The 27,422-nt window shown below is 52.7% G+C and overlaps 7 protein-coding genes across 7 annotated transcripts; 5 read left to right on the top strand and 2 right to left on the bottom strand.

The window, feature by feature from the left end:
* Nucleotides 1-3,619: 3,619 nt before the first annotated feature.
* AYO21_02407 (hypothetical protein) lies at nt 3,620-4,954 on the top strand (the record flags this gene model as incomplete). Its single annotated transcript, XM_022652386.1, has 3 exons — nt 3,620-4,246; nt 4,329-4,772; nt 4,826-4,954. 3 exons carry the CDS (start codon nt 3,620-3,622, stop codon nt 4,952-4,954), a joined length of 1,200 nt encoding a protein of 399 aa, XP_022515422.1.
* A 2,670-nt stretch (nt 4,955-7,624) lies between these two features.
* On the top strand, nt 7,625-9,609 carry AYO21_02406 (hypothetical protein; the record flags this gene model as incomplete). The annotated part of the gene is made up of 3 exons (XM_022652385.1): nt 7,625-8,145; nt 8,195-9,345; nt 9,416-9,609. 3 exons carry the CDS (start codon nt 7,625-7,627, stop codon nt 9,607-9,609), a joined length of 1,866 nt encoding a protein of 621 aa, XP_022515421.1.
* Nucleotides 9,610-11,010: 1,401 nt separating this feature from the next.
* AYO21_02405 (hypothetical protein) lies at nt 11,011-12,732 on the top strand (the record flags this gene model as incomplete). The annotated part of the gene is made up of 4 exons (XM_022652384.1): nt 11,011-11,320; nt 11,384-11,785; nt 11,848-12,390; nt 12,455-12,732. The coding sequence occupies 4 exons, from the start codon at nt 11,011-11,013 to the stop codon at nt 12,730-12,732; spliced, it is 1,533 nt and encodes a 510-aa protein (XP_022515420.1).
* Nucleotides 12,733-14,645: 1,913 nt separating this feature from the next.
* AYO21_02404 (hypothetical protein) lies at nt 14,646-16,121 on the top strand (the record flags this gene model as incomplete). The annotated part of the gene is made up of 4 exons (XM_022652383.1): nt 14,646-14,855; nt 14,942-14,963; nt 15,032-15,530; nt 15,596-16,121. The coding sequence occupies 4 exons, from the start codon at nt 14,646-14,648 to the stop codon at nt 16,119-16,121; spliced, it is 1,257 nt and encodes a 418-aa protein (XP_022515419.1).
* A 622-nt stretch (nt 16,122-16,743) lies between these two features.
* On the top strand, nt 16,744-17,393 carry AYO21_02403 (hypothetical protein; the record flags this gene model as incomplete). The annotated part of the gene is made up of 2 exons (XM_022652382.1): nt 16,744-16,899; nt 16,953-17,393. 2 exons carry the CDS (start codon nt 16,744-16,746, stop codon nt 17,391-17,393), a joined length of 597 nt encoding a protein of 198 aa, XP_022515418.1.
* Nucleotides 17,394-18,520: 1,127 nt separating this feature from the next.
* Nucleotides 18,521-21,259, bottom strand: AYO21_02402 (hypothetical protein; the record flags this gene model as incomplete). Its single annotated transcript, XM_022652381.1, has 1 exon — nt 18,521-21,259. The coding sequence occupies one exon, from the start codon at nt 21,257-21,259 to the stop codon at nt 18,521-18,523; it is 2,739 nt and encodes a 912-aa protein (XP_022515417.1).
* A 638-nt stretch (nt 21,260-21,897) lies between these two features.
* AYO21_02401 (hypothetical protein) lies at nt 21,898-27,019 on the bottom strand (the record flags this gene model as incomplete). Its single annotated transcript, XM_022652380.1, has 4 exons — nt 21,898-22,382; nt 23,815-25,624; nt 25,678-26,109; nt 26,162-27,019. The coding sequence occupies 4 exons, from the start codon at nt 27,017-27,019 to the stop codon at nt 21,898-21,900; spliced, it is 3,585 nt and encodes a 1,194-aa protein (XP_022515416.1).
* Nucleotides 27,020-27,422: the final 403 nt, after the last annotated feature.

Below are 27,422 nucleotides of genomic sequence, written 5' to 3'. Positions count from 1 at the left end.
CGCAGGTTGGCGCCGTCTAGTCCCACGGTGGCTGTTTCTGCAGCACAATTCTGGCTGGCTGAACTTCCAGGAAAAGAGCAGAATAGACTGGCGGCGAGTGGAGTATAACTGGATTGGATCCGGGATTCATGTGAAGGACAAGCACAGACCCTGCAAGCGTGCTCGGCGGTCCGCTTGTCAGTGAACGACCGCTTTTAGGGGAATCGCAAAAATGAGGTGGCAGCCACATGGCACTGGAAATTGCTTGATCCGCTGCCAGACTTCAGGTCGCTTGAAAGGGAACCGCCGAATAGGAGACCGCACCAATGCATGCGCCGAGGACTAGTCCAGAGCTAAAGATCGTGTTACTGTTCGTTAGTCGGCCAAGAGCAACTGTGGTGGTGGGGTTAAGCGGTCACTGATGAAGCTTTAACCGCAAACGTCTCTTGCGCATATACAAGTTGTACCTGCGGAGTTTGCCTCAGGCTCTATTCTCGTGCTCCGGAGAGCTAGAGACGATTTGCAACTCATCTGCGGGACAACCCCAAGGGAGGTCTGCGCCGCATATCACATCCATATCCAGACAGTGATTGTGTAGCGTGAGCTGATTCGATGTGGCCCCAGCAGGGTGATGTCTAGCACAAGCTGTGGTGGTGGGGGTGCAGCAGCCAGTCGCACTCTCGGATGAGAACAAGGGAAGTGACAGAAAGGCCATTCTTTGGGGTGTTCCCATATCGGACAAGATCCGGGCATGCTGTTGGTTGAATCGAGAGTCTCGGCAGCTGTGGCTCCTGTTTACAAGGGAGCACCCCTGAAACGTCCTTCTATCAACGGCAACGCCGTGAAGGTTGGTGAAGTGACGTCCTCTACGGCAAGCAAACAGTGCCAAAGGTTTATTCCTTTTTCCTCTCTTGTACGTTCCCTAAGCCAGACTGGGTTAAGGTCGAGGATTGGCTGGGCATTGAAGATCGGTAAAGAGAATAGCTGTGGTGTCTCGCCTATTTTGTGCTCCGTACGAGCAGATAGTGCCTGGCAAAGAGAGGAAAGGTGGAACATGGAGCATCCACTAGATACAAGTGCGAGTCGATGGCCTGTCGATGGCCTGTCGCTGGCAAAAGAACCGTAGGTACGGGGTACTAGGTACTAGGTAGGAAGGTTTCCTGCGATGGGGGCCTGTCCAGCTAAGACGCAGTTAGCATCGTCAAGATAAAGACCACAACACACTGACCATCGCGGGCCAAACGACCAGGGGGTAGGGATGACACGTCGGGAAAGGATTTTCCTTGAAACAGTGATAAAAGTAATGGGGGAAGGGAAAAGAACCAAATTTGACACAGGGTGGGCACTGGACAACCTCAGATGGTCGCCGAACACGAGTCAATAATACAGTCCTCCGTACAAGGGGGAGGGTACGGGGTATGTGAAAGGTTCAGGGAATTGGAGAAGAAATGCTGTATGATTCTGACAGGGAAAATTCAAAGATACCATCGGGAACAGGACGAGTCGATACGCAGCCTGGAACAAACAACACGAGGGATGCTTAGTCGAGAGAGGGGGAGCGTGTGTGTGTGTGTGGGCAAATAATGGTTACTCGGTAGGTATCTACACCTGGGACTGCTGGACACTGGTAATAACATCATGTGCTCCGGGTGACACAATAGTAGGCACGCTAGGCAGATACTAGGTAAGCATCTCAACTAACTCTACAAGTAGGTGCTTGATAGGCTCCCTACTCGCTACCTATTGTAGGTAGGCACTTCGGACTTGTAGGCCCGACATGAGGAAAAAGTCCAGGTAAGCCCTACCGGTAGAAGAAAACGACTGTACGGTACTTGACTCGTAACTCGTCAGGTATCAAGTAGTAGGTACCTAGTACCCAGGTATTTCTTCTCTGGAGGACAAAGTTGAGCCGGGAAGCATCGTCCCCCGTCTAGAGCTAATTAGGCATGCATCTCAGTAGGTAAATGAAGAGCTGCAGCCCGTTTCTCAATACCAACCTAGATACCCAAAGTCCCTCAGGCCACTACTGAGACGCCCCCCTCCGTCCCCCCAAAGCAAGCGCCCTGCACAATGCACTCTGCATTCTGCACACCAAAAACCCACCCCTCCAACTTCCCAAACTTCCCCCCTCCTCTTCCCGTCTACTGGTACCTGTCAGGAAATTCTCCACTAGCACCACCCTCGAAGATTCATCACAACTCCCAATCCACCCCAGTGCCCCCTCAGGGCTAAACTGGTTCCAGCATAGCAATGCCTCAGGATCCAATTTCTCGCGATCCCGTTTGGGAATCAAACTCTGGCCGCAGCGCTCGGTCCAGACTGTTGTGTGCTTTTTTTCTCCTCGTCAACCTCCATCCACCATCACCACCAGAAACTGAGACCTTCAGCCGACAGGGACCCATGTCAAGCCCATCCCGACTCGTCGTCCTAAAACACGTTCCTCCGTTCAGACCGCAGTTCACCATCTCCCTCGCTTTCTTCACCCCTGCCTCCCTGTCTCGACTCTTAGCCTCTTCCGTCTCCCGCCCACCATCATCCCTGACCAAAACTCTCTTCCCCTCTGCCTGCATGACCACTACCCTACAAGTCCTGAAGAGATAGCTAGCTCCACCCCCTTCGTTCACGCCAGTGTGTCCTGGCAATCAGCAATCAGCACTCTGTCCGTCGTTGCCCACATACAAGCCTATCCCGTACAGCGTTAAAGGGCCAGAAAACACTCCTCTCCACCCGTCCAAAGTCTGCAGTCCGTACAGCAGCACCCATCGCGACCATACCCGTCACATCCTAGCACCTCCTGTCTCCGCTGTCCGTTTTCGACCAGCTCTCTTCTTTTTAGGCGACGAAGGCGACAGGCCCGTCCAGCCAGCCGGCCGCCAGCTGCCCGCTAAGAGCGCCATGTGTTGCCCCGACCAAAAGGATCGCGACTTCGAGTACTCTTGAAATCGAACTGCCCTCGTTGATCAAAATCCTGCTCCCATCCTCTTGTCTGCGAGCGAAAATAACCCTACCTCCACGCTCGCCATCGTCACCTCCGGCCTTCGAGGTATCGACTCCAGCTGTGCTATTTTCTTTTTCCAACAATCCGCGTGCAGTATCCAGCAGGAGCACCGTCAACTATCGGGCTTGGTTCAGTCTGTGCAGATCTTTTTCCTCGATTGTCTGAAGAGAGAGGCCCATTTATCATAAAAAGCCCCGGGACCACTGACAAAGCCGCACCAGCCAGCCGCGTTCTCAACCCAAGAAACTGATCTTCACCTACGATACTCCACCACCAACCCTTCTACAAAAGTTGCCAGTCTGCATCGCGTATAGGCACTGTTGAGATAAATCACATAAACTTTGGGTTGCCCTCGAGAACACAGATGAATCTCACTTATCGACCCTCCGAATAGCCACAATCCATGCCACACCTTCGTTGACTGATTCCAGAGACACTGCCGCCTGGTCTTCTCATAATCTCCTTTTTCTACCCGTCGCCAATATCGCCGAGAACAAGATAAGAAAGGAAGCATTGACTTCTTGCTGGAGCATACTCTGCAGAAGTGTCGATTCTTATAACTCTTCAGTCAAAAACCAGCGGAACCCGCATTGAGTCTCTTCCCCAGCAGTCACTCTGGCGTCCGTCGCAATTCCCCTTCCAATGGGGACATCCCTCGATGGGCTCACCACACCCTCCAGCCTAAGCCAGCGTAGGCAAACAACCTTCAATCTCGACCTGCCGCCTCCCCATGCTCTGCAGTTCAGTTCTGTGGTATCGAGTCAGAAATTCCCTCCTCTCTCAGGGATCAATACGTCGCACGCTATTGCGCCCATTAACCCGGGAAACCTTTTGACCCCCCCGTCCAATTCAGCCTCGGAGAGCGGCGCTGCCTCATCTGCAATTCCCACGGGGACAACCCCAAACAGTGCAGCAGGCCCGGTGCTACCATATACGCCAACACTATTCGGAACAGGGACCACGCCCACGGGATACCACACGGGCTTCACACCTTCCTGGCAGAATGGATCTCTCGTGTCCGGCCGATCCGTATTTTCACCGATACCAGGCGCCTTGAGGAACAGCACCAACTCCCCTTCAGCCGGAGAAGGCTCTGCATTGCCCCCTCCACCCTATGATCTCCATTCGGTTCAGCCGTACGGTGCCCCTGTTCCCCTCTCTTCTCCCTCAAACGCTGTCCACCAGACAGCCCAACAGAGCGTCATATCGCCGTTGTCGAACAGTGTGAAGCCACCCAACCAACAATCCCCTGTGACGCCGGGCGACGGGGTCAGCAGAGCCGTATCAAATCCCGCTTTGTACGCAACCATGACAACTACGGCTCAACAACATCCTGCATACCATTTTGCAGCCGCACCAGTATCAAAGTCCGCACCATCATTCCCTTGCCGCTCCTCGAGTTTCGCCGCCACTCCATCAAGGGCCCCAGTCCCAGGCTCCTTTTATGCGCCCGCCTCCGCCCTCATATTCACTGCCTGCCATGCCTGGTGCGATCATGTCCAACGTCCACAGTCCAGGTGCTCAGATGGCAATGGTGGGCAATATGCAAGCCAACATGTTACCCATGGCTTTCAATAGCGGCTATGCGGCAAATGCCCACAGCATGTATGGCCCGGCTCGGAGCAATACACCCCAGCAACAACCGCTACACGACCGGCCTTTCAAGTGCGATCAGTGCCCGCAAAGTTTCAACCGTAATCATGATCTGAAGAGACACAAGAGGATTCATCTTGCTGTAAAGCCTTTTCCGTGCAATCACTGCGACAAGAGCTTCTCTCGCAAAGACGCGCTGAAAGTAAGTTGGACTGATCGAGTCTGATTAACATGAGACTGACTTTTGCGTCACAGCGACATATCCTTGTCAAAGGCTGCGGCACTGGAAATCCCTCCGACGTTACGGCCAGAGAGGATGGTGTCAAGTCCGAGTCCGGAAGCGATGGCATCAATGAAAGCCCGGCAGCTGCGCCAGCAGCTTAACACCAGGGCACCCAACTCTGGCCTCACTGATTGCATATTAATCCTTTCTTTGAGCGACTGTACAATATATTATCCTGGGAGGCCCTTGTCCTGTGGATTTTTATTTTCATTCAGTGGTTTTTGTGGTTATGACTTGATGGATGGCAGCATGCCAGCAACAGGCGGAACGAGATGGATGGATTTTGACGGATTCTTATCGCCAGGAATGGGCATTTCCGATGTACCATGTTGTTTCATTATACCCAGCGGAATGGCATGACAGGACAGGGGCTATACTGGTAAATTGGTTTTCTTTTTCTGGCAGGGCGTGTGGTGGTGAGCATGACAGACTCAAGGCGAGCACCAGGGAGACACCGAAATTTCTGACGGAATCAATAAAACATTAATGAATATAGGTACATTTGGGTGGCTGTTGGAATGGATGAACCTGGGAGCGTTATGCATGCCCATCATTCAGAGGTTGTGGCCATGACATGGTATGACAGCCTAGAGCACTTTGCGTGTCCACTTTGCCATGTCTTCCGCATTCCCTTATGTCTTCGGTACAGAGTACGAGGTCGTCGCTGTCAAGTTTCGTGTCTGGGAAGACCCCTGTAGACCACGCGACTGTGGCTTGCCAAATGACGCGAGCCTCGCTTGCGGAAGAGGCGCCGACAGAAGCACGGCTTTGCGCCCCAAAAGGCGCTTTGGGGCGTTTGCGGGCCTTCTTCTCTCAGCCTTTCCAAGATTGTGGGGAAGGACTCAATAGGCAATCACGTGTACCGAGCCACTGAGGAGTCGGAGCCCACGTGCCCCACCAGCAGCCGGATACGTAATGTACGTAGGTACCTCGTACTAGGTAGGTAGGTGCTACCTGGGCTTGTTAGGCGAAAGACCTGGGCTTCCTAGGCTTGCTGAACTTGCTGTAGAGTGGATTCTCCCTGTGTCACACATCTGTTCCTCCCGCAAGAACACAGCTGTGCGCGCAATCAACAACCCTTGATCCTGTGCCAATTGACAGCCTTGACACCGAAGCAAATGCAATACAACCTATCCGGAACCAGGAACCGTCCAACCGCGCAGTGAGCAATTCCAAGACTGTCACACAGCCAGAGCGATTTGTGCAGCCCTCGGCACCTCGACCTAACCTGCCTGGTACCAAAACCCGCCATGAAAAAGTTACACGATCTCAACGGTTGACAGTCACGAGGAAGGCTTACTACTCCTCCAGAAAGAGCCATGGGTCGTTAGAAGAAGAAAAAAAAACACAATCTCAATCTGGAAATGGCTGCACAAAACACCCACACAGAGACACATACAACACATACTGCATGTACGCAGTCTCACTCTCCTTGACCCTCGTCCTTCTCTCCCAACCTCTCTCTCTCTCTCCCTCTCCACACCACGCGCACGCGCACGTAGTCGGCAGACAGACAGAATCATCAATGATCATGACACCCAACAAGGCCATGCATAGACCGATTCCTCCTAACCCAATTTTACACAAGGCGGAATCCAATGTCCACGGTCGTTCCCAGCCATCCGGATGCAGCTAAGTGCGGGCTTGTCCTTGTGTCATTTGCTCCAGCACAAAGTTTACCTTGCAGCTGTTAAGCGAACGACTGCGCAAATCACCTCTTCATTCCCTCCCTCTTTAATCCCTCTGCATCGGCCAGACGGTCTTGTACGTCAAACTCATGGTGGTCATGTTTTGCAAAACACAGTCCCCGCCCGGAAAACCCACGTTTTCGCCTGCTACCCCCCCTCACCCAGTCCAGTTGTCCAACTGACAGAAACAATCTGTTGTAGGTATTCCCCGATCGATCGGCGCTACCTCGTACCACCCTGAAAGCTCCACATATCGATCTCGCAGATCGACTTCTCCGACCTCAGATCGAACCTTGTTTCCAACCCATCCTTCTCTCGCGTCACGCCATGATGCCTGCTCTCCTGCCTTTGTCCTGCTTCAGCCACAAACCGGCCCTTCCGCCAATCCATCCGTTCCCCAACATCTTGACACATTGCCAACGCCCTGCTGGCCATGTCTAGCCTTCCATTCACCCTCGACTTGCTCCCAAGGTTCAGCCTAAGTTCCCAGATGCCACCCTTTCTGGCTCCGCTTTCTCGACGTCTTTCCCCAATGATTTCATGATACCTTATCCTTGACCGCATCTAAACCCGGCAGAAATAGTCTCGTAGGGCATGTCCTTCCTGCACCATTGGTCATCCAACCTCTTAACTGGTGGACAACGTACAAATCTAGGTATACTCTGCCTCTAGGACACCCTGGCCAGACCCCGTCCACCACCTGAAAAGGCCAATATTCTGCCATCTGTCGCCAGCTGATTAGCTGGGATCGTTGACTTGTCTTTGCGTGCCGGTTCTTTCAGTCTTTGGTTCTCTTACAGTCCCTTCGAGATTCGCCCTTTTCATAGACTCTAAATCCTCGAATCTTCAAAGCCCGTCCTGTTCCCCTCCAATATTTCCATAAATCAACTGCTACGCCTAGAAAGCACTTGTCGACGGCACACGTTCCACAATTGCCTTTTGGCACGTCTGAGCATCTGTTTGACAATCTTGGAGGTTGCAGGGCCATCCTTCTGGTCTCTTTGAGACTACGGTCCAGTGGAGGTCTAGAGACTAGGGATTTCTTATTGATCGAGGAAGCTCCTCAGCATTGCACCTGGCTCAATGACCACCCATCGTGTCCTGATATACTTGTTGCGACGAGACCTCCGACTTCCAGATAATCCCGTCTTTCACGAGATACATCAACTCTCCCAGCAGGTGCAAAAGGCATTTACTCACGTTCTCCCTGTATATGTTTTTGCCGCCCAGCAGGTCGAAGTCTCCGGATTCGTCACCGAGCCTGGCTCCAAATCGCCTTTCCCCGAGGCGCGTTCAGAGGTGGGAAAGTTCTGGAGATGTGGCCCTCACAGGGCCAAATTTCTCGCCGAATCAATTTGGGACCTAAAGTCTCAGCTCGAGGGGGTGGGTAGCGGTCTGTGTATCCGCGTCGGCATCTTAGGTCAGGTGGTGGAAGACATCCTGGACCAGTTCCGTCAGGCAGACGAAGCATCTGTCTCAGCAGTATGGATGACAGAGGAGGAAGGTGTGGAGGAGAAGCGGGAGGAACGGGACGTACGCCAGGCTGCTGAGAAGTTTGGGATCGGCTTCAGGTTATGGCTGGATGAGAAATACTTCATCGATGAGTATGTGTGCACAACAAGTGGGATATCGTGCGAGACTGACGTGTCCTAGCCGAGATTTGCCGTTCGACAAGCCTTCTGATCTTCCAGATGTCTTCACCAGCTACCGGAAGTCAGTAGAGCCGTTGAGGGAAGCGCCACGCAAAACACTACCCTCGCCGCCATCGTTGCCTCCGTTGCCAACGTCAGTCCCGTTGCAGACCCCTCCATTTTCGATACCTGACACGTTCGAGAAGTTGGAATCGGCCCTGATGAAACCACTGATGGCCAACCCTCCGCTCTCCAAGCCACCTTGCTTTCCTTCTTCAGGAGTCGCTTCTGCCCATCCTTTCCATGGGGGCAATACAGAAGGAGAAAAACGGGTAGAATTCCTGGTGAAATCGGGGCTCATGAGCAGATACAAAGACACCCGCAACGGTCTGTTAGGGACGGATTTCTCTACCAAACTTTCGGCTTGGCTGGCGCTCGGCTGTATCACCGCCCGCCAAATACACTCCCAGCTGCTCGAGTTTGAGGAAGGGAGGGATGACCGATATCGGGCCGCAGAAGGATATGGGAAGGGGGAAAACTCCGGCACTGCTGCTGTACGATTTGAGCTCTTATGGCGAGACTACATGAGGCTCTCTACACGAAAATTTGGCTATCGGTTGTTTCGGCTGGAAGGGTTCCGGAATGAGCACTCTTCCGCGTGGAAGACACCTGGCAGCAAAGGCAGTGGCCCGGAAGTTGCAGAGATGCTGGATAGATTTCTGCGCGGGACAACTGGGACAACCTTTATCGATGCAAGCCAACGCGAGCTCTTCCATACGGGATACACAAGCAACCGAGCTCGACAAAACGTGGCGAGCTTCTTAGCAAAGCACCTGGGCGTGAACTGGAAATTGGGGGCCGAGTGGTATGAATGCATGCTGACGGACTACGACGTCAGCTCCAATTGGGGCAACTGGCAATACGTGGCTGGGGTGGGGAATGACCCTCGTGGCGAAGCCAGAGTCTTCAACCCTATCAAACAAGGCTGTGACTACGATCCCCGAGGTGAGTATTGCAAGGCTTGGGTAGAAGAGCTGCGTGGTCTACAGGATGCGCAGGAAATATTTCAACCGTGGAAAGTGAGCAAGGAAAGGAGGGCCGAGTTGGGACTGAATGGACTCGACGCGCTTGAGCGTCCATTGAAGAGAATCGATTTCAAGGTCGGCGGCAAAGGTAGAGGCAGTAGCAGTGGGAGTGGCCGGTACGGGGGGAGCAGCCGAGGAAGAGGCAATGGTGGAGACAGGGCGCGAGGGCGGGGCAGCGCCAGTTTTGGGACGAGGGGAGGGCATCGTGGCCGTGGGAAGAGTGATGCAGGTCCAGAGCAAGGCCATCATGCAAGAGATTAGCGGACGAGGCTGGTGGACTGGAGAATGGGAGGACGTGGCCAAGGGAGACTGGCCTTTCGAATTCTCTGACTCGTACGGAATAGCGAGATGACAGATGCTGCTGGGCGCAATCCTATGCAATCCTATGGGAATGGAGGCGGCAGCTTTCGGTCACGATGGAAGGCGAAGTAGGGTCAGCAGCAAATTGATGTCGCCAGTGTCATCATCATTTACCACATGTTAGGGGATGAGGTTTACTACTGCTCCTAGGCTAGAATGGAACCATCAATTGGACCGTCGGCAACATTGACCAGGTGCTGGAGGGTTGGAAGAAGGCAAGCGAGCAAGGACCGGGAGATGGAGCAGCCCGAATGACAGACCAGGCATCTCGTGTGTCTAGCACCCTGGGTAGAGGAGGACCGAGTAGGAATTGTTTGGTTGGAGGCAGACCGGAGGAGAGGAAAGGAGGAGGAGGATGAGGATTGCTCGCTTTATATTCCAAATGGGGCGATTGTGGATGCCGTCGAGCCGTGTAGGGCGAGTCACCAAGGGTGAGTGATCGACCGGGGCGCCCAGCACTGGCCAGGCTGCTACCAAGTTACCCAGTCAGCCAGTTGAATGGATGGTATTCGATGCACTCGGTAGTCGGACTGGTACAAGTATAATGAATTTCAGATGTCTTGCGATATTCACTTAATTGTGCCTCGGCATCTGTTGATCGCCTGCGGTTCATCTCCCATCTCCACGAATCCCCAAGCTTACCAAGACTGCGCCAGACTGCGCCAGCCTGTGCCGGCATCTCTCGCAACCAAACTCCTTTCTAGGTAGTCCATCCTCCGTCAGTGCTCGTATACCTCGTACAAATCAAATCGACGTTGCTCCCCTCCTTTCGGAGCTGAAACCTATTCCGAGTCAAGCCCCAACATTGTGCCTTACAACCCAAACGCCTAACTGGACGATAGACCTTGACCTCGTTAAAAGGGCCGGTTTGGGCTCGAGCAAATTGCATTCCAGATCAAACGTCATCAGCGTCTTTGCAACTGGACCGTCGGAGGAATAATATCCCACCAGCGACTGTACACTGACACGCACTGCCACGCATTGCCACGGGGTGATACATAACCATAGTATCCTCCTCTTCCACCATCAGTCCCGACACTCACGTCGGATTCAATAGCTGCCGAAAGGGATGGTGTCCTCGTAGCTGAGACCTCATCTCGTTCTCGGTCTCACTTGTCACTACTGGTTTGTGCCTTGCTGACATCGATCGGTTACAACCATCACTTCTCATTTGGCGGCCATCCCGACACTCTGACACCAAACCCGAACCCTGTCTTTGCCTCCTGGACTGAGGCCACCCACCCACCTGGAGAACTTGCTTATACGAGGGAGCTATTACGGTCCCTCAAAGCCGAATAAATAACACCCTGGACGACCATCAAGTTGGAACCTATTCCTGACAATCTTTGTTTCCGTCCTTGCGGCCCCTTCAATCGTCTTAAAACCTCCAACCATGGCCATCATGTCGATACCTCACCTTCCCATCCCCGTCCTTCTCATTGCTCTTGTTGCAGTGTATGCCCTCCATCGGATCTACTATGAGTTGACCATCGGTGCCAGGAGGCGTCGAATGATCCGGGACAATGGGTGCGAGGAGGTGGTGTGGTACCCTCATAAAGGCATCATGGGCAAACTCTATGGAGTGGACGTGATTAAGCAGATGGTCCAATCCGGCAAGGAAGGCCGAATGAATGAGGCGACTCGACTCAGAAACTTCAGCAGTGGCAGAAACACACTCAAATTGAGGATGGCCAAAAACACTGGTATGTATCATATCCCTGAGGGCTTGCATAAGCCAGAGAACGCCGAACTCATTGAGTGAATAGTTATTTCCACTATCGAGCCTGAGATCATCAAGACAATCCTGTCCACCAAGTTTCAGGACTACTCCCTTGGTAAGAGAAGGAGGCAGGTCTTCCTCCCTATCTTCGGCCACGGCATCTTCGCCAACGACGGCACGGCTTGGGAGAGATCTCGTGCCATGGTACGACCCAACTTTACTCGTCAGCAGGTGGCCGACCTCGACATGTTCGAAGCCCATGTCTCCCATCTCATCGACTCCATTCCTCGCGACGGATCCACGGTCGACTTACAAGATTTGTTTTTCGGCTTGACCATTGATTCGGCGACCGAGTTCTTGTTTGGTAGATCCACGAACAGCCTGGCGCCAGGTCTGGAGACCAAGTCCGCCAACGAGTTTGTCAAGGCCTTTGTCTATGTCACTGAAGGTACGTATGGTCTCGCGGGTTTTGGGTGAAAATTGTCAGCTGATGTATGTGATTTCTGGTAGCTTGTGGCAAGAATTTCCGCACGGGAGGTCTGACTGATTACATCCCGGACGCAAAATGGCGGAAGAGTGTGAAGATTATTCATGATTTTGCTGACGAAATCATCCACGAGGCTATGGAGGAGCTGAAGTCCGGCAAGCAGGATCCGAACAGTCGCTACGTCTTCCTCCACGCCTTGCTCAATCAGACTCAGGATCCCTACGCCCTCCGATCGGAATTGCTCAATATCCTGCTCGCGGGTCGTGACACCACGGCAGGCTTGCTGTCAAACACCTGGCACGTACTATCGAACCGAGCAGACATTTGGGCCAAATTGAAGGCCGAAGTGGATGAGCTTGGCGGCGAGAAGCCCGACTACAACACCATCAAGGATATGAAGTATCTGAAATGGGTGCTGAACGAGTCCCTTCGACTGATGCCGGTCGTGCCCGGCAACAGTCGTGAGGCCATCCGTGACACCATTCTGCCTCTTGGTGGAGGAGTGGATGGCAAGGCTCCCGTGCTGGTGAGAAAGGGCCAAGTGGTGGCGTATTCACCGTGGTCAAGTAAGTCCCCTACGCAAATCAAACACTCGAAGCAGCTGTGATGATACTGACGAGTGTGGGATAGTGCACCGGCGTAAGGATTTCTACGGACCCGACGCGCTAGAGTTCAAACCAGAGCGATGGGAGTCTCTCCGACCAGGCTGGGAGTACTTGCCGTTCAATGGAGGACCACGCATCTGTGTCGGCCAACAGTACGCCTTGATGGAGGCGTCTTATGCCACCATCAGATTGATCCAGACTTTCCCACGAATCGAGAGCCGAGACGACAGGGAATGGCGCGAGTGGTTGACGGTGACGCTGGCTTCCGGTGTTGGTACCAAGGTTGCCCTCTTTGAGAAGTAAAGACATCAGAAAACAGGATGAGCATGTGGAAGGCGAGGGCTACGACGAGCAGACGAGGCACATTCATGATTTAATGGCTAACATCATTGGCGATGTACTTTTACCCACAACAAAATCCACCTTTCTCCTCGAGAATTCTGTCTGTTATTTTGGGGTTTCTTGGTCGGGCACGAGAGAAGCCGGAGCAGCAACAAGGAATCGAGGCCGTTTCCTCTCTATACTACTAGCTCGAGGTCCTCAAGGTACTCGTATGCAAAAGACTCGTCTCTTCCGATTCGTGGCTTCAAAAAATCTTTTCCCCTCGACGTACTCGGGTCGAGGCGAGTATATTAGGCGTCATTGAGATTGCAACCGGGATCCGAATTAAGCGGATATGTACAGGCCACGACAAGGCAGAATGATTTTGTAGAGAAGGGACGAGCCCTGTTCTGTTTAGACGAGTCTGCCTCACCGGGTCTGGGTGTACATACATCCATGAACTTTGTAGATCCCCTGCTTCGGATTTGACTTTTTGGGTGAGAGGTTTGGTGGGTAGGATTCCGACCTTGGTTTTGCATTAGTTTTTCCTTGTCATTGACAATATGTTACAGCAGGCGTAGCAGCGGTAGCACCACCACCACCACCACTACCACGGTTCTTTGTGCCCTACAAGTACGGAAGGGGGAGGGTGAGTCTCAATGGCCTTGTGTTATGCGGGGGGGCCATTATTGGCCTCTGCGCCCTTGGGGCCTTGGAAGAGGCGGCAAAGGGGTGGGGAACGGGCCACTCCATGCGTCATTCTACCCGCGTAGAATTTTCTGTTTGGGTGGCTTTTTTAACCAGGAAGGGGTGCCTAGCGGGGCCTGGTGGCTCCCCCGGGGACCCATGACCTTGGGTATAGTCTAACTTACAGTACCTCTGAGGATACTCGGTTTGTACTCGACCCTCGTTGCCTTTCCAGGTTGGTTTGTACAGAGCTCGTGGGCATCACCTCTCCCAAGCCCAAAGCCCACCTAGCACCCACCTAGAGACCTTCCCATATCATTTGTCAGGTGAGCTGGCTGGCCACCGCGCACCCACTGGTGCCACCTACCTACTTGGAACAAGTACTTTTAGCAACCCTCAAACCCACTTTTTGGCCTCAGCAGCTGACGCCTAAAGGCCCCTGTCCGACTTGAGCCATGCAGCCCACCAATAATACTACTAACTCCAATTGGTCAACCTCCCGTCAACCACCCATGTGTTCAAGGTCGCCTTACCGAGTCCAAGTCTGAGGGAACATTGTCTGTAGGTACAACCACCCGTGCAGCGTGACCCGACGATCTTAATGCGCCCCAGCATCCACCACCCCAGTTCCGATATGCGGGCTTTAAGCGAAGTCAGTCCATGCCATTGGGCTGCTTCTTCTCATATGGACACGCGCCCGCAGCTGAAGTAGCGACAATTGCTGTCCATCTTCGACCTGTTCACTCTCGTCGTCGTCGCAGTCTCAGTCACCGTCACCAACCTTTTCCCCTCCCACCCACGTCCTCATTGAACACATCAAACCACTATCTTGTCAGCTCGACTGTCATCTCCCTCGTCTCTTGCCCTGTCGTCCACCTCCAGTTCGTCTCACTCAGCTCGTTCACCGCGACTATCCATCGTGAACCGTGCTGTTCGGTGAGGTTCCCTTCAGCTTGCGACTCGACCGAGCGACATCTATCCAGCCCTCAGAGTTCCACGAACTGCGTATTAGGCCAGTCAATCGGAGACTGCGTCGCACAGCGACCTGAATCGGTGGCGGAGAAGGCTTCACCGCCGTTGCAACGAGCCTTTGCTTCCAAATCCCAACCTTGTCCCCTCCTATATCTCGGGCGCATTTTCAAGTCTCTGCCTCCATGGTCTCATGGCGGAGACATGACCGATTCCCGTCTTTGACTCGATAGCTTCCAATGGCCCCGCCAGCCGTCCTGACGCGCCGCAATGAGAGCGGCACGGTTGGCACAGGAGATGGCAACTGGCGAGCAATTGCCTCGGACGAGGACTTTATTCTGGAAGGATGGTCTGAGGGCTTCATGGTCGGCGCGCTCGTCATTATGGCATGCATTACCATCGCAAATATGAGGAGGGGTGTTCTCTTGCACAAACTGATTTTGATCGAGGTAAGTTTGGGTTTATGGTTGTGGACTTGCTCCCCCCGAAAATACCTGGTATGTAAGGCTGACCCAGCAAATTCGCTCGCCTCTAGCAACTTGCGGCACTCTCACATGGTAAGCATGTTGGCGCGAACCGCGCGCAGGCTCCTCCAACCTTTCTTGTGACAGACGGGTTAATTCAGGGCTCATAGGAACGTTCTGTTTCATGGACTTCTCGGGTTATGGGTGGTATTTGTCGGCGACCGCCACCCTGTTGTACATGTCCTGGATCGTCCACAACATCGTCGCCTGGATGAAGATCAAACCTTTCTTCATGGACTCGCGAAGCATGTTCAAGCCTGAGACGGGCAAATGGGTCCGGAGGATATACCTGGGGACCTTGGCCCTTACGATTCCTTTCATCTGTTGGCAGATTTCGAACAATTTTCGCTTCTTCAACAACATCAACGACTTTTACGTCAAAGTCCGCCCTTACGAGCCGCTCATGCGAGACCCGTGGTGGGTTTTTACCTGTCTGACCCTGTTCTATGTCATCAACTCCGTGTATGGGACGGGAGTCTTTGAACTCATCAAGCGATCTCCCCGCTTCGGAATTCTCCTTTGCGCCATCTGTTTCTCCCTCATCTTCACGGCGGTGGACATTGCTGCAAGTATCCACGATTTCACCGGTAGTATTGACGGGTGTGTGCTCCTCCTCCACGCTGCAAGCTGGTTCGTGATCCGTGAGCTGACACAAGGCTGGACAGGATCAATCCGTGGTGGAAACTGAGTTTGGTATTCAAGTGCCTGACGGATACAATCATGCTCGACGATTTCAAGACCGAGCTGAAGCGTCTCGGCATCCGACGCATGCGCAAGGACGAATTAAGGAGGCATAGCTTTGCCCTGGTCGGCGATCCCAACGACTACAAAGAAGGAGATGATCAAATGGAATTCTCCGACGCTTTGAACACGAATCCTCTCCAATTCCAGACGATGCACACTCTGGATGACAGTCCAAGAAGCAGCCCAATGGGCCGTTTGCGTCAAGATTCAATCACCAAGTCACCAACGAACGAGAAGGAGACCATTGGAAAATCGGGCAAGAAGATCTCCAAGCTGCCGACCCTGAAGAACTTCTCGTTTGCGTCCGCGCCTCGCAAGAAGGTCCGGATCCAAGATCCCGAGACCGAGGGTCAAGAGGGAGACTCTCCTCCTCCTGCTCCCCCCGCTGCTGACCGCCTGGCCGATATGAGACGAAGTCTAGGTGTTATCGACTACCACGGTCGTTGAGAGGAAGCCCTTACCAATGTCCGCAGCAGATGCCACCAATATCTTACGCGCTCAATGAATTCACGACGTCATGTCTTGTATCAACATTGAAATTTCCAGAGTGGGAAGACTGTGTACATAACTTCAGCCATATTGAGGTATCGACTCGACTCGGGCCACCATTGGTGCGCCCGATCTAGGGGAATCCATGTTTTTTCCCAACGTGAAAAGCCCGATGCGAAATCTCGAACCTGTGCCTTCCACATCGCCTGCTGCTTCTCTGCTGAGCCGGCCTCACTTGCCAACCTGCTCGATGACTTCACTGCTTTCCGTTGACATGTCCGACTTCGTTCTTGAGGAAGCAGCTGCTTGGTCCTCTGCCGCAGGTCTACATATATCCCACGGCTTCGACCATCCATCCCGTCCAATTCTCGTCCCATCTCCACCACTTCAGAGGCATTGATTTGTGACATTCAGGTATTCGATATTGTGCATACTAAATCGTTTCATACTTCATTTGCAGCTTTGCTCCCTGCCACTTCCGACGCTCGCCTCTGTTGTTTTGCTCCTCTCACCGTCTGTCTTGCGTCTCGCTGCTCGGCTCACCACCAGCACATCCGGGTTTGGCTGCTCTACTGTCGCAATGGCTACTCCTCCGAGGTTCCCGTCACTCTCTCCTGATCAGAGTCAGATTTCGAGCTACGAAGCGGACGGCATCGAGCCAAACAACACAGACACCGATGACTTTCAGCGTGGGGGCGAAGGAATGTCATCACGTCCACTTTCAGAGATTACCTTGGTAGGAGCAAGCCGTTGCTAGCATCGTCATGCTTGCTGATCTTCGACCCACAGGTTGATAATCCGCCCCCCTTTTCTATCAGCCAGATCGACGGAACCGACGCCCTAGAGGCCGTCCGACGTCCTGTCCACTTTCGCATCGACGAAGACCACCAAGCCCGATTGCATAGAGCTCTTTTGCGGAAAAGTATGCGACCTTGCTTGAAGACTATTGCGAAAAAGGTCTTCTTCCTCGGTTACTTTACCTCCAATGGCGCTATGATGATTCGCAAGGCTATGATGACAGCCCACCACACACAAATGCAATTCAGCGAGGCCTTGGGGTGGACGTTTCTGCATTTCATGATGCTGATCGTCTTGCTGGTGCGGTGTGTTTGGCTCGACATTCTCTCTGCCCCGATTGGATTGTCAGGCAGTGCCAGGGTTGCTGCTGCGTGGATTGGCACCTCGCTTCTGGCAATCGGACTCGGGGGTTTGCCCATTTTCTTCATCTAGTGCATGTTGTACGATGGCCCGATGCCTGGCTCAAGTGCCTACTAGGACATGCTGTTCTGGCTTGAGCCACCGAGATGAGCAAGATTATGGTTGAGGGCTCATGTTGTGATACTTCTGGCTGTGGAACTCCTGAGTTGGTCAAGCAGAAGCAGATGAGGCCCTGGGCCTATAATGGGCTTCAATGAAAGGTATATGAGGCGTGCTGTCCACGGGTCGAGAAGTGAAGGGATGTTGGTGCTCATTCGCTGTCGAACGGTATCTAAAGAAATTGTATTCGACTGTCTTCTGGCGTCTCTTGCTTGTTGGGGTGACTTGTCTCTCTCTCTCTCTCGTCAGCTTACGCGCATACGCTTTGTAGTTTGCTCATCAGATTTTGCCTTGCCTTCATCGTTTGTTCTGCTCTTCTCGTTCTGTACATGGACCACGCTAAGCGTATTGTCTAGATGGATGGGATGGGGCATTTGGCTGATAGGGATACGGACAGACCAACAGGACAGAACAGCACCACGGGTCGTCTGTGTCCTTGTTCTTTGGAGCAAGCCCTCGAGGCTGTACACTGTACACTGTCCGGTGTCCGGGCCCTGGCTGGTATTCACTAATTGGGCACAAGACACAACTACTAGCTGGGCACATATTGTGTCGACATGAAAAGCAATGGAACAGAAAGGCTTCATGTGATGAATCTGGATTGTGTAAACTAAGCTAAAACTAGGAGATACCATGCAGCCAGCATCTGGACAAGGTCCGAGCCGTAGAATGGTTGACAGTCGCCGGTAAACTCAAGCGCACCCTCATCAGAGGCATGGACGAGAATACCTGCTCGACTGTGCTTTTTTTTTTGTAAATTTCCTTTTTTTTTCCCCACAAAAGCAATCAATGTTGAGCTAAGAAGAGCCCGTTGAAACTAGGGCTTCGCCTTTTGTTCAGAAGCAGAGGCTTCAACTGCTGTAAGAGCTCCGAAGCACCGTTCGTATGTTTGGCCCGTATGGGTTCGGTGACTGACGCATGGCAGTCATCTGGCTGTATCGTACTCGGACAAAAGAGTGGTAAGGTGGAAGCAGGCTGATCTGCAGGGTTCCATCTCCAGAGGTCAGACCGTGTCTGTCTTGGTGACTCTGAGAAGAAACTCAGATGTACCACATGGCGAAGACGATGCCGTTGACGTTGAAAAGAGGCATCAAAGGCTTGACCTCGGAGTCGGAAGGTTCAGAGCTCCTGCTAGGGTTCTGTTGCTTGAAGCCTGCACCGCCTTGAGGACCAGCAGTGGCCGGAAGATCTTCATGCGCCTTTGCACGGTTGGAGGCCAAGTGAGCGTAGTAAACCGCTGGGTGGAGGGAAACAGAAGTGGTCGAGCGCATGTATTGGTAGCAGTGCTCGTATATCATGTTCTGGATGAGCTCAGGGCGGTGATTGGTCTCGTCAAGGAGAACCGAGTAATGAACAGGTCGGGAGGTTCCTTGCAAGGCGGTGTGAGAGTACAGATAAAAGTCAAACTCATTGGGAGTGGTGACATCTCTCTCAATCAACATGCCTGGAACTGGGTTGCCCTTGTTGTCGGCGCCATCTCTGTCAGGGAAGCAACGGATATGGTGACGCTTGTTGGCAACGATGACGGTGACTTTACCCTCAAATTTGTGGCCATCCATGCAAGACTCGATGACCTTCTTGATGCAAGGCACTTCTTGATTGAGGACATGCTCGAATTGATTTGTCGACACCCCGTCGCGTATGTAATAGACTTGTTGAGGAGACCGGCCGTTTCCGACCTGAGACATCCACTGACTCACGAGTGGCCGCAAGATGTTGCGCCAATTGGCCTCTGAGATCATTTCGACTCGATGGCCGTTGGTCTGGCATGCAGCTGCGTACCGTCCACCAAAGCGATCGTATGACACAGTCACAGCCGCCATCGACGCCTGTTGACTGCCAGGTGATGCGTGCGAGACATCAGCCCCAATGATCATTGTCGGCACCGAGAACGTTTTGAAACCACTCGTCGCGTGAGGTACGGCTTGAGATGTAGTGCCGCCCAACTTGGCATTGACTTTCATCAATACATTCGAGTAGTATTGAGGGTTGCCCTTGAGGACCTGTTGGATCTGCATCACCTGAGAGACCACACCGAAGCGACAGTCGCAAGACTTCTTGATACGAAGATAATGGAAAGAATTGCGATCTTGAACCAAGAAAATGAGAAGCTGCGGTCGACGGTTGAACTTGTTGCCGGTTGCTTGATGCAAGGCTGCAACGGCAGCACCAACATCTTGGTTGAGAGTTGTGACATATGGCGGCGCATTCGCAACTTGTCCCCCGTGGTTTCGATAAGCGCGTGCAAAGTCGAGAACAAACTGGTCAATCTGAGCTCGATCGGGTCTGAGACGACCGGTGAAGACGCCAACACCCCAAGAGACAAGCTCCTGCGGATTGCGACTGAGGAAAGTCTTTGCTTTGAGGTCCCAACGGCCTCGCGTACCGACCTGCTCAGTCTTGTTGCCGAACTTGATGCCAGGAGCTGGGAGGATACGTGCATTGGTCTTGATGGGCGTCGGGGTGATGCGAAGGCCGTAATTCTTCAAGTATTCATCACCATCCCAGTTCAGCCAGCTCTTGCCTTCGTTGATGGCATTGAGTCGGACATTCGGGGGCGAGACGGCAAATTTGATCATGTTGGCAGTCTGGATCTCATCCAATTTCGCACCGTATCGTTGACCCTCAAGGATGGTGAGGAACTCCATGGGGTATTTGACACCCTTCTTGGTCATCTCTACCAGGCGGAGTCTGGGGTACTGCAAGGTGATGTTGTACTTGCGCTTGAAGTAGTGCGCCACGGATACCATCTCACCAGTGGGTTTCTTCGTGGCCGGATCTTTCCATTCAAGCATCTCCTCGTTGGCATTGTTGATATCGAAACGAAAGATCTTCCACTCCTTGGCAGGGAGTGGATTGCCCTTGTAAACAGCCTTGACCTCGACCCCCTTGAAGGCTCTCTCCAGAGTCTTGTGGAAGTCGCTGGATTCTCGATGGCCATTGTTCTGATAAGGCTCCATTCTATTTGCGACATCATTGATGTCCTTGATCTCTCGCCACTTGGAGACAATGGCCGACGTCAAAGTAGTCGGTCTCCAGAAGCAAGTGTTGGCGACATCGACGTTGATGATCATTTTCTTGCCTTCGGCAAGACGCATCGACTGGTAGACACCGCGCCAGACCTCGATGCCACCACCCAGATCGGCACGTTGACCTTGACGCCTAAAGAGGCTGCGACGGATCGTGATGAATTGGGGCGACGAAGACGGACTTTCTCGGAGAAGATGGTCCAAGAAAATGATGCACTCTGCGACATTCTGGTTCATCTGGATCCGGCCGTCAAGGAATTGCTGGACGAGACTGATATCAAGTGAACGAGTACGCTTGATGAGAAGACGAAAAGCATTTCTCCCTTCTCGAGAAGGACGGCCTTCTTCCTGATCGAGATCCACCATGAGGCGAAGTTCGTTGTAGTCACGCAAGGACCACGCGAGACGATTGCCATCGAAGATGACGGGCGGCCCAGTAGCGTTCTTTCGAGCTTGTGAATTCCACACTTTGCGGTTGATAACTCGCTTCTCCTGGCCATTGCCGACGATGACATCGTATTGGAAGACTTTCACCGTGGGATACTGTTGGACTTTGAATGCGTTGAGGTTGGCCGTAACCGCTTTCCCTGTTTGGTTGTACCCTGGACGCTTTGCATATTGGGTGGGAAGGCTGTACTGTTTGCGATAGTCAGCACGAGGCCCGACAATGTCAGGGACGAGGTGCATATAGCGCTCTAATCCTTCGGGGACGTAGGGAATTTGGAGCACTCCAGACGCCAAGGAAGACATAGAAGAGTTGCGCTGTGGCCGGGATAGGGAAGCAATTCCTGGGCCGCCATTTTGGCGAGATGGAGATGTAGGGGAGGGGCTGCCTTGCGGACGAGAGGGCGATCCGGGACCAGAGCCGCTTGGCAAACAAGATGGGGAGGAGGGAGCAGGGTTACCTGCACCAGAACCAGAGCCTCTGGAAGCAGGAGGTGCCATGTTTGCAGGGAAGGGAAGAAGATGTGTGAGGTGAGAAAAGAGAAAGTCAAGGTGCAAAGGCGAAGGGAGGTATAAATAGTCCAGGGCAAGAACTGCTCCCGATCTATGTCGTGTGAAGGGATTGTAGACACAATGGGAAGCGTCACTGCGCAAGACAATGCGGGTGAATCGCAGGAGAATGTACAATGCAGACAATAAGAGAGGCATTGAAGAGATTCGCAATGAAGATTAAATAGGAGTGGTGACACGCAGTGTACTGGGAGCAACGGGGTGAATGGCGTCAAAAGGGGAAGTGACATTGAACGGCCGATCTGAATGGCCCGACACTCTGCAAGGCAGTGAAATAGGGGATGAATGTCTTTGACAAAATAAAGGGTGAGAGTGCATAGCAAGCGGGTGAAGCAGTAGTCGGTGTAGGGGAGCAAACCAAGAAAGACATTTACTTACAAGCTGATCAATGTTGTAGAACGATGCTGGAAGATCGACATTTCGCATCTGATCCGTGAATCTGGACGGTCTGTCTTGGGCTGGATCACCTCGAAGGACAGTCCCTTGAGTTTGTGGAGGTGCACCGCCCGACTGACTGCTGCGACGAGGTTGAGACTGCTCTTCGGGGCCGCCTTGCGAGACACTGGGACTACCAGCACCTGACGCGACAGAGGGAGCTGTGGAGGCCGCACCGCGACCTGCAGAACCGGGACCAGACTGAGAGGCGCTTCCTCGAGAAGCAGGCCCGTCAAAGCCGCCGCCAGGAACTTGAAGTCGATCGCCACGACGAGAAGAGGTCTCGGCCGGCTGCTGACCCCTAGTCGCGCGACCGGCACCTCGCTTGCGGGCTGCTCCAGACATGTTGACTCAAAGATCTCTAGGCTGTTCGTTGTGGTGTCAGTGCTTGAGCTTGCGAAGGGTATAATCAGGGTCAACCTGACTAGAATGTGGTGTGGTTGATCACACTGAGAGAAGAGAGAAACTGAGAAGATGAGGATAACAAGGTAAGACTTGTTGGGTGTATAGAGATGATGGATGAGATGGACCGACGATATGTTGGGAGGGGAAAGGTTCCTGACTGAGGTTTTGCACGAGGAAGTGAATGCGCGTTGTTTGTTGTGGTGTTTGTTTTGGAGGTGAGGCAGAGAACAGAGGAGAAGCAGAACCACTGAGATGATAAGAGATGATAGGGGCAGGTACAGCTTCTTGTTTTAGACGGGGTCTCGGATTCAAGCTGACTGCTGCAGGAAGGTGCAAGAGGTGCGAGCGATGAGAAAAGAAAGTGTAGTGGCTCACCTTCGCCTGATTGAGAGGTTGGTGGGTGAGAGAAACGGTGTTGACAAGCGATTGAAGCTGCCTCTCGAGAGGTATCCTGCACCCGCTCAAGAGGAGAGGACCTTGGGAAAAAAAGATGAGATTAATGATGAGCGAGGACGACAAGGACAGAGAAGAAGAAGATGAAGAAGGGAATGAATGAGGTGGGTAATGGAGAAAGGAAATAAGTGGTTGCAGGGAGGAGAAGAAGGAGATATTTGTAGCCTGAGGCTCAATCACATGTTCCTTGTCTACAGGACAACCACGCGGCCTTGTCACTTGCCAATATCTCAGAGGCGTGAAGATGTGAGCAGAGCAGAGACCAAAGTGAACCAACTGTCTCTCAGCCTCATCTCACCACTCTTTCTCTCAGAGCCAGCCAGCGTCATTGCAAACTTCTCGGGGGTGAGGCTGGCAATTCCCCTCTTTCAATTCAACTATTCGACCATTCTACATCCAACCTAGCCTCTGCGGTTGCAGCCTTCCGTACCAATGGGGTCTGCATGACCTTTGCTCGTCTTCCGCGAAATCTACCCTGTCCATTGGATCGAACTAAACACACCAGACTAAACCCTGGAAGCACCTCGCCCAAACACCCTCCCCTCAGGCATCCGTCCGCTTACAGTCGAGAACGGCTCATGCAAAGCTGCCCTATCGTACGGTATACGACGAAGTCACAGGACAGGGGTTAGATGACGCAGACAAAGAGCGGGAACACCACAAGCAGGCAAAACACTCAAGATATTATTTTGTTGAGATTCCAATGCTGGCTCAACCGCAGCTGACTTTTTGAATCATTGCAAGATCCCAATCAATGAACCTTTCCTGTCCGAGACTCTGTGATAACGTGGACATCTTGCTATCTGTCCCTGACTTGGACCCTATGGCTGCTAAAATGCTGAAAAACATAAAGTGTTGGTTTTACATCATGCACTACCTCCCACGCCAGTCGTCACCCTCCTATACAGTGTCCATCTCGTATCTAAGCGTATCGGAATGGAGCTGGGATCCTTGTCAGTAACATGACTTCGAGAGTGGAGACTATAGCAGCCACTTACCTCCTCCGTACGGACCTTGTGTAACACCAGTCGGCGGTCCGAAGCCTTGTGGCGGGATAGGTACAGGTGGATGTGGTGGATACGCAGGCCAACCTGGCTGGGGTGCCGGGGCTGGAGTCTGGCTGTGTTGGGCAGGGACTGCGCCTGGCGGAGGCAAACGAACATCGCGAATCAACTCCATGATCTTCACGGCATCGAACCTGGTGTCGACATACGTCGAAGCCCTTGGCAGGATGCTCAGAAGGTAAACAACTGCTGGCGGTAGCGGTGGAGGAGCTTGAAACTGTGGCATCCCGACAGGAGGGTTGATCTGGCGCTGCTGTTGCTGTTGCTGCTGTTGTTGATTCATGCGACGACCCGCTGCACCTTTCAAGGGCGACTCGCCACGCGCCAATTTACGTGGACCAACATCTTCAAAATCGTCTGGGAATGGCCGTTTCGGAGAATGGGTTGTGATGGCGTCAATCACCTTTTGAATGGGAGAGTTCACGACTTCAGATACCTCCACAGAGGGCATGACCACGTTTTGCAGAGGCCTCACTTGCTGTGGCGAGATGACGGGATACGTCTTCATAGTGTCAAAAGACGAGGTGTTGTACCGGCTGGAGAAGAGTTTCAGCTGAGGATCTTCAGGGAAGTGCTTCTTCATCCGCTCTTCAAGCGACTGGACCTGAGCCAATTCCCCGTACTTGGATTCGTAGTCGTGCAGGAAAGCAAACAGCGGTTTGGCCTTTGCTGTATACTCAGCGTCGTCGTGGCCCAGAAGTCTCTTGACCGTGGTCTCAAAGACGGCTCGTGCATTCGTGACATCGTTGATGTCAAAGAGGTGTTTCACATACTGAAGCGGGAGGTAGTCGTCTTCAGGAAACAGCTTCATACCACGGTCAAGGATCTTGGTGCCCGTGGGATCCCGGTAGCATTGCCACTCAATCCGAGCAGATTCGACATAAAAGTCGCTCGTAAGCTTGCCTCGCTTGCGCGCCTCGCCAAAGACAGCACGGAAGCCACTAGGTCCTCGTTCTGTTGGTAGGCCTTTTCCCTGCACTCGTCGGGTCGCGCGCATCAGTGCGATCCAGACATGCGAGACCATTCGACTGAGGACATCGGTCTGTGCTTGGGCACTCTTCTTGATCGTCTCAATTTGGCTGTCGAGGGCCGCCTTCTTGGTTGCGACATTGGAAGCATTGATGTCGTCGTCCCCAGAACCATCCCCTCCGTTGCCAGCAGCTGCAAGTTCCGCCTTCTGAATGTCTTGTTTCTCGCGGATCGATACCTTCTTAATCAATTCGTAGAGTGCATCCAACAATTTGTCATATGGCTCTCTTATTTTCTTCATCCGTTCTTTGGCGCCGGGATCTGCACTTTCATCGTTCTGAGTGGACACCTCGATACGGTCTGCCAGTTTAAATGCCAACAGGGGTGACTCCGGGTTGGCCGTAATTCCTTGGTTGAGGAGCTTGGTGCCTTCGGCGTCGAGGCCATTGCTGAAACAGAATTCCACGGCATCATACCACATCTCAGGCCAGAATTCTAGGGCCATGAGTGCTTGTTTGTATGTGAACAAAATCCGGTTCTTGTACAAAGCAGGGTCTTCGTCTTTAAGAACAAGGTTATCGTCTTTCTCCCATTCAATCCACTGCTTCCACAGACCAACTTGATGCATATACTCGGCATAACCCTCAAACCCAGGTGCGGGTGGCAATTGCGGTCTCGAGGTCCTTTTCAGGTCCTTTGTCAAATTCTGCAGCTGGGTGAAGGCCGTCCTGGCGGTCATGTAGACCGGAGACTTCTCTTGAAGATATTTCCGACCCTAGAGAGATTTTAGCATAGTTCCTGAGCCATGGGGTTGCCATTTCAACGAACGTTGATCTTGTTCAGCCCGGTCTCAAACGCATCGTATTCTTTCCAGAGGGGCATGGTTGCTGCGGTAGGAACAGCAATTGCTTTTTGGTATGCCTCTCGCAAAGCGTCGACTTTTGCCCCATCTTGCCAACCGCTGCCACCAACGATTCCCGGGCCAGTCTTGAGGAAGTTAATATAGTCCTGCCATAATTGGCCCGAGTCCTTGTCCATTCCGATAGTCTTGAGTGCAAAGGTGAAGGAGTCGTTGATGATGGTGTACGAGCGAGTGATATCGCCAGTTTGCATGCTGTTCCGTCGGCGGATATAGTTGATGTACAAAGTCCAGAGTTGCACATCAAGCACATCAAGCAACGATCGGTTGAAGAGGGTTTCCATGGCCCGCATTCGATCTTGCTCCTCTTCCCATTTCACATATGCACACCATTGTTCGGCCTGGAATATATTAGTGCACGGCAAACAAATACGAAAGAGAACAAGCACGTACGGCCAGGGGAAAGACTTTGAGATATTGCTCGTACACTCGACGGACATCTTCTTGCTTGTTTCGACTCTTCAATTCGTCGATTAGTTCAAGATATGCATCAATGTCACCACGAGGGTCATCCTTGATGCGATCTTCCAGAATACCAACCACATCATGAGCTAGTCGAGACTTAAGTAAGCCTGGAGCAACAGAGGCATTCACATGCGCGAGGGGTGGAGAGTTCTGAGTCGGAACATCAGGAGCTGAGTGAGAAGGTGTGGCAGTGGCAGCACGCACATCAACACTGGCACCAGAAGGAAGAGTAGTGGAAGAAGAAAGGTCAGCGTCAGCAGGACTACCAGTGGCCTGGACAGGAACAGGAGTGATTCCATTTTCTTGTTCTGGTGACTGGGAAGCTCTATTAAGGGAATTGGAGTTTTGATTTGCAAGGGGAGGAGCAGGTGTCGAGACGTCGAAGTCTAGCCCCACGGACGGATCGTAGACATCAACCTCATCCTTTCCGTCTTGTGTCCCTTCCTCATCTTCAGGATCATCATCAACTTCAAAACCACCCACAATGCGGGGTTTGGACTGCGCAGGCGCGGGTGTAGAAGACTGAGTCATGGCCGGGGTGGCGGATTGAGAAGAGAGCTGGCTGACAGGTTTGGTAGGGAGAGGATGAAGAGCAGATTGAGTTGGAGATAATATTGGATCACGCTGATTATCGACAGGACTCTGCTCTGAGGGAGCGAAGGGTTGCGATAACTGTGCAGCACTTGCGCCTGGCTGATCGGGGGCAGCCGCAGTACCGTTGAAGTATGATGGCAGCGCCGTCGTCTCAGACGATGGTGACGGCGATCCTGTAGCTGAATTTGCCATAACGCCCCGTCTACTCTCTGTGATCGGTAAAGAAACTGAGATCGAAGAAGGGAGGTTGCTATAGAGGCGTCAACATTCATTGTCTGCTAGGCACGCGAGGAGTAAACTCACCTTTTGCGCAACAACAAACTAGAAGAGCCTTTTGAAAGCAGACATCATCATCCTTGTTGTCGACACGGGCAGTTGGCAGAGACGGTCACGAAATGAGAAAAGGTCCTTCGTTGATGGAATTCGTTTCACTTCACGCAAAGCCTAGATTGTTACTGCCGGTGACACAGTGAGCGACGGCGCATGCCCTTGTGGTTGGAATTTGTCACTTGCAAACCCTCGGCGGAAGAACTCAACATTGTTCGGCTAACCTGCTATTGTAGTTGATTGCGGGCAGGCTGCATTTAATTCAAAG

This window comes from Fonsecaea monophora (genome assembly GCF_001642475.1).
Source record: "Fonsecaea monophora strain CBS 269.37 chromosome Unknown Scaff10, whole genome shotgun sequence".
NCBI lineage: Eukaryota > Fungi > Ascomycota > Eurotiomycetes > Chaetothyriales > Herpotrichiellaceae > Fonsecaea > Fonsecaea monophora.
Note: the sequence above shows the minus strand (reverse complement) of the source record. Positions and strands in the feature narration are given on the sequence as shown.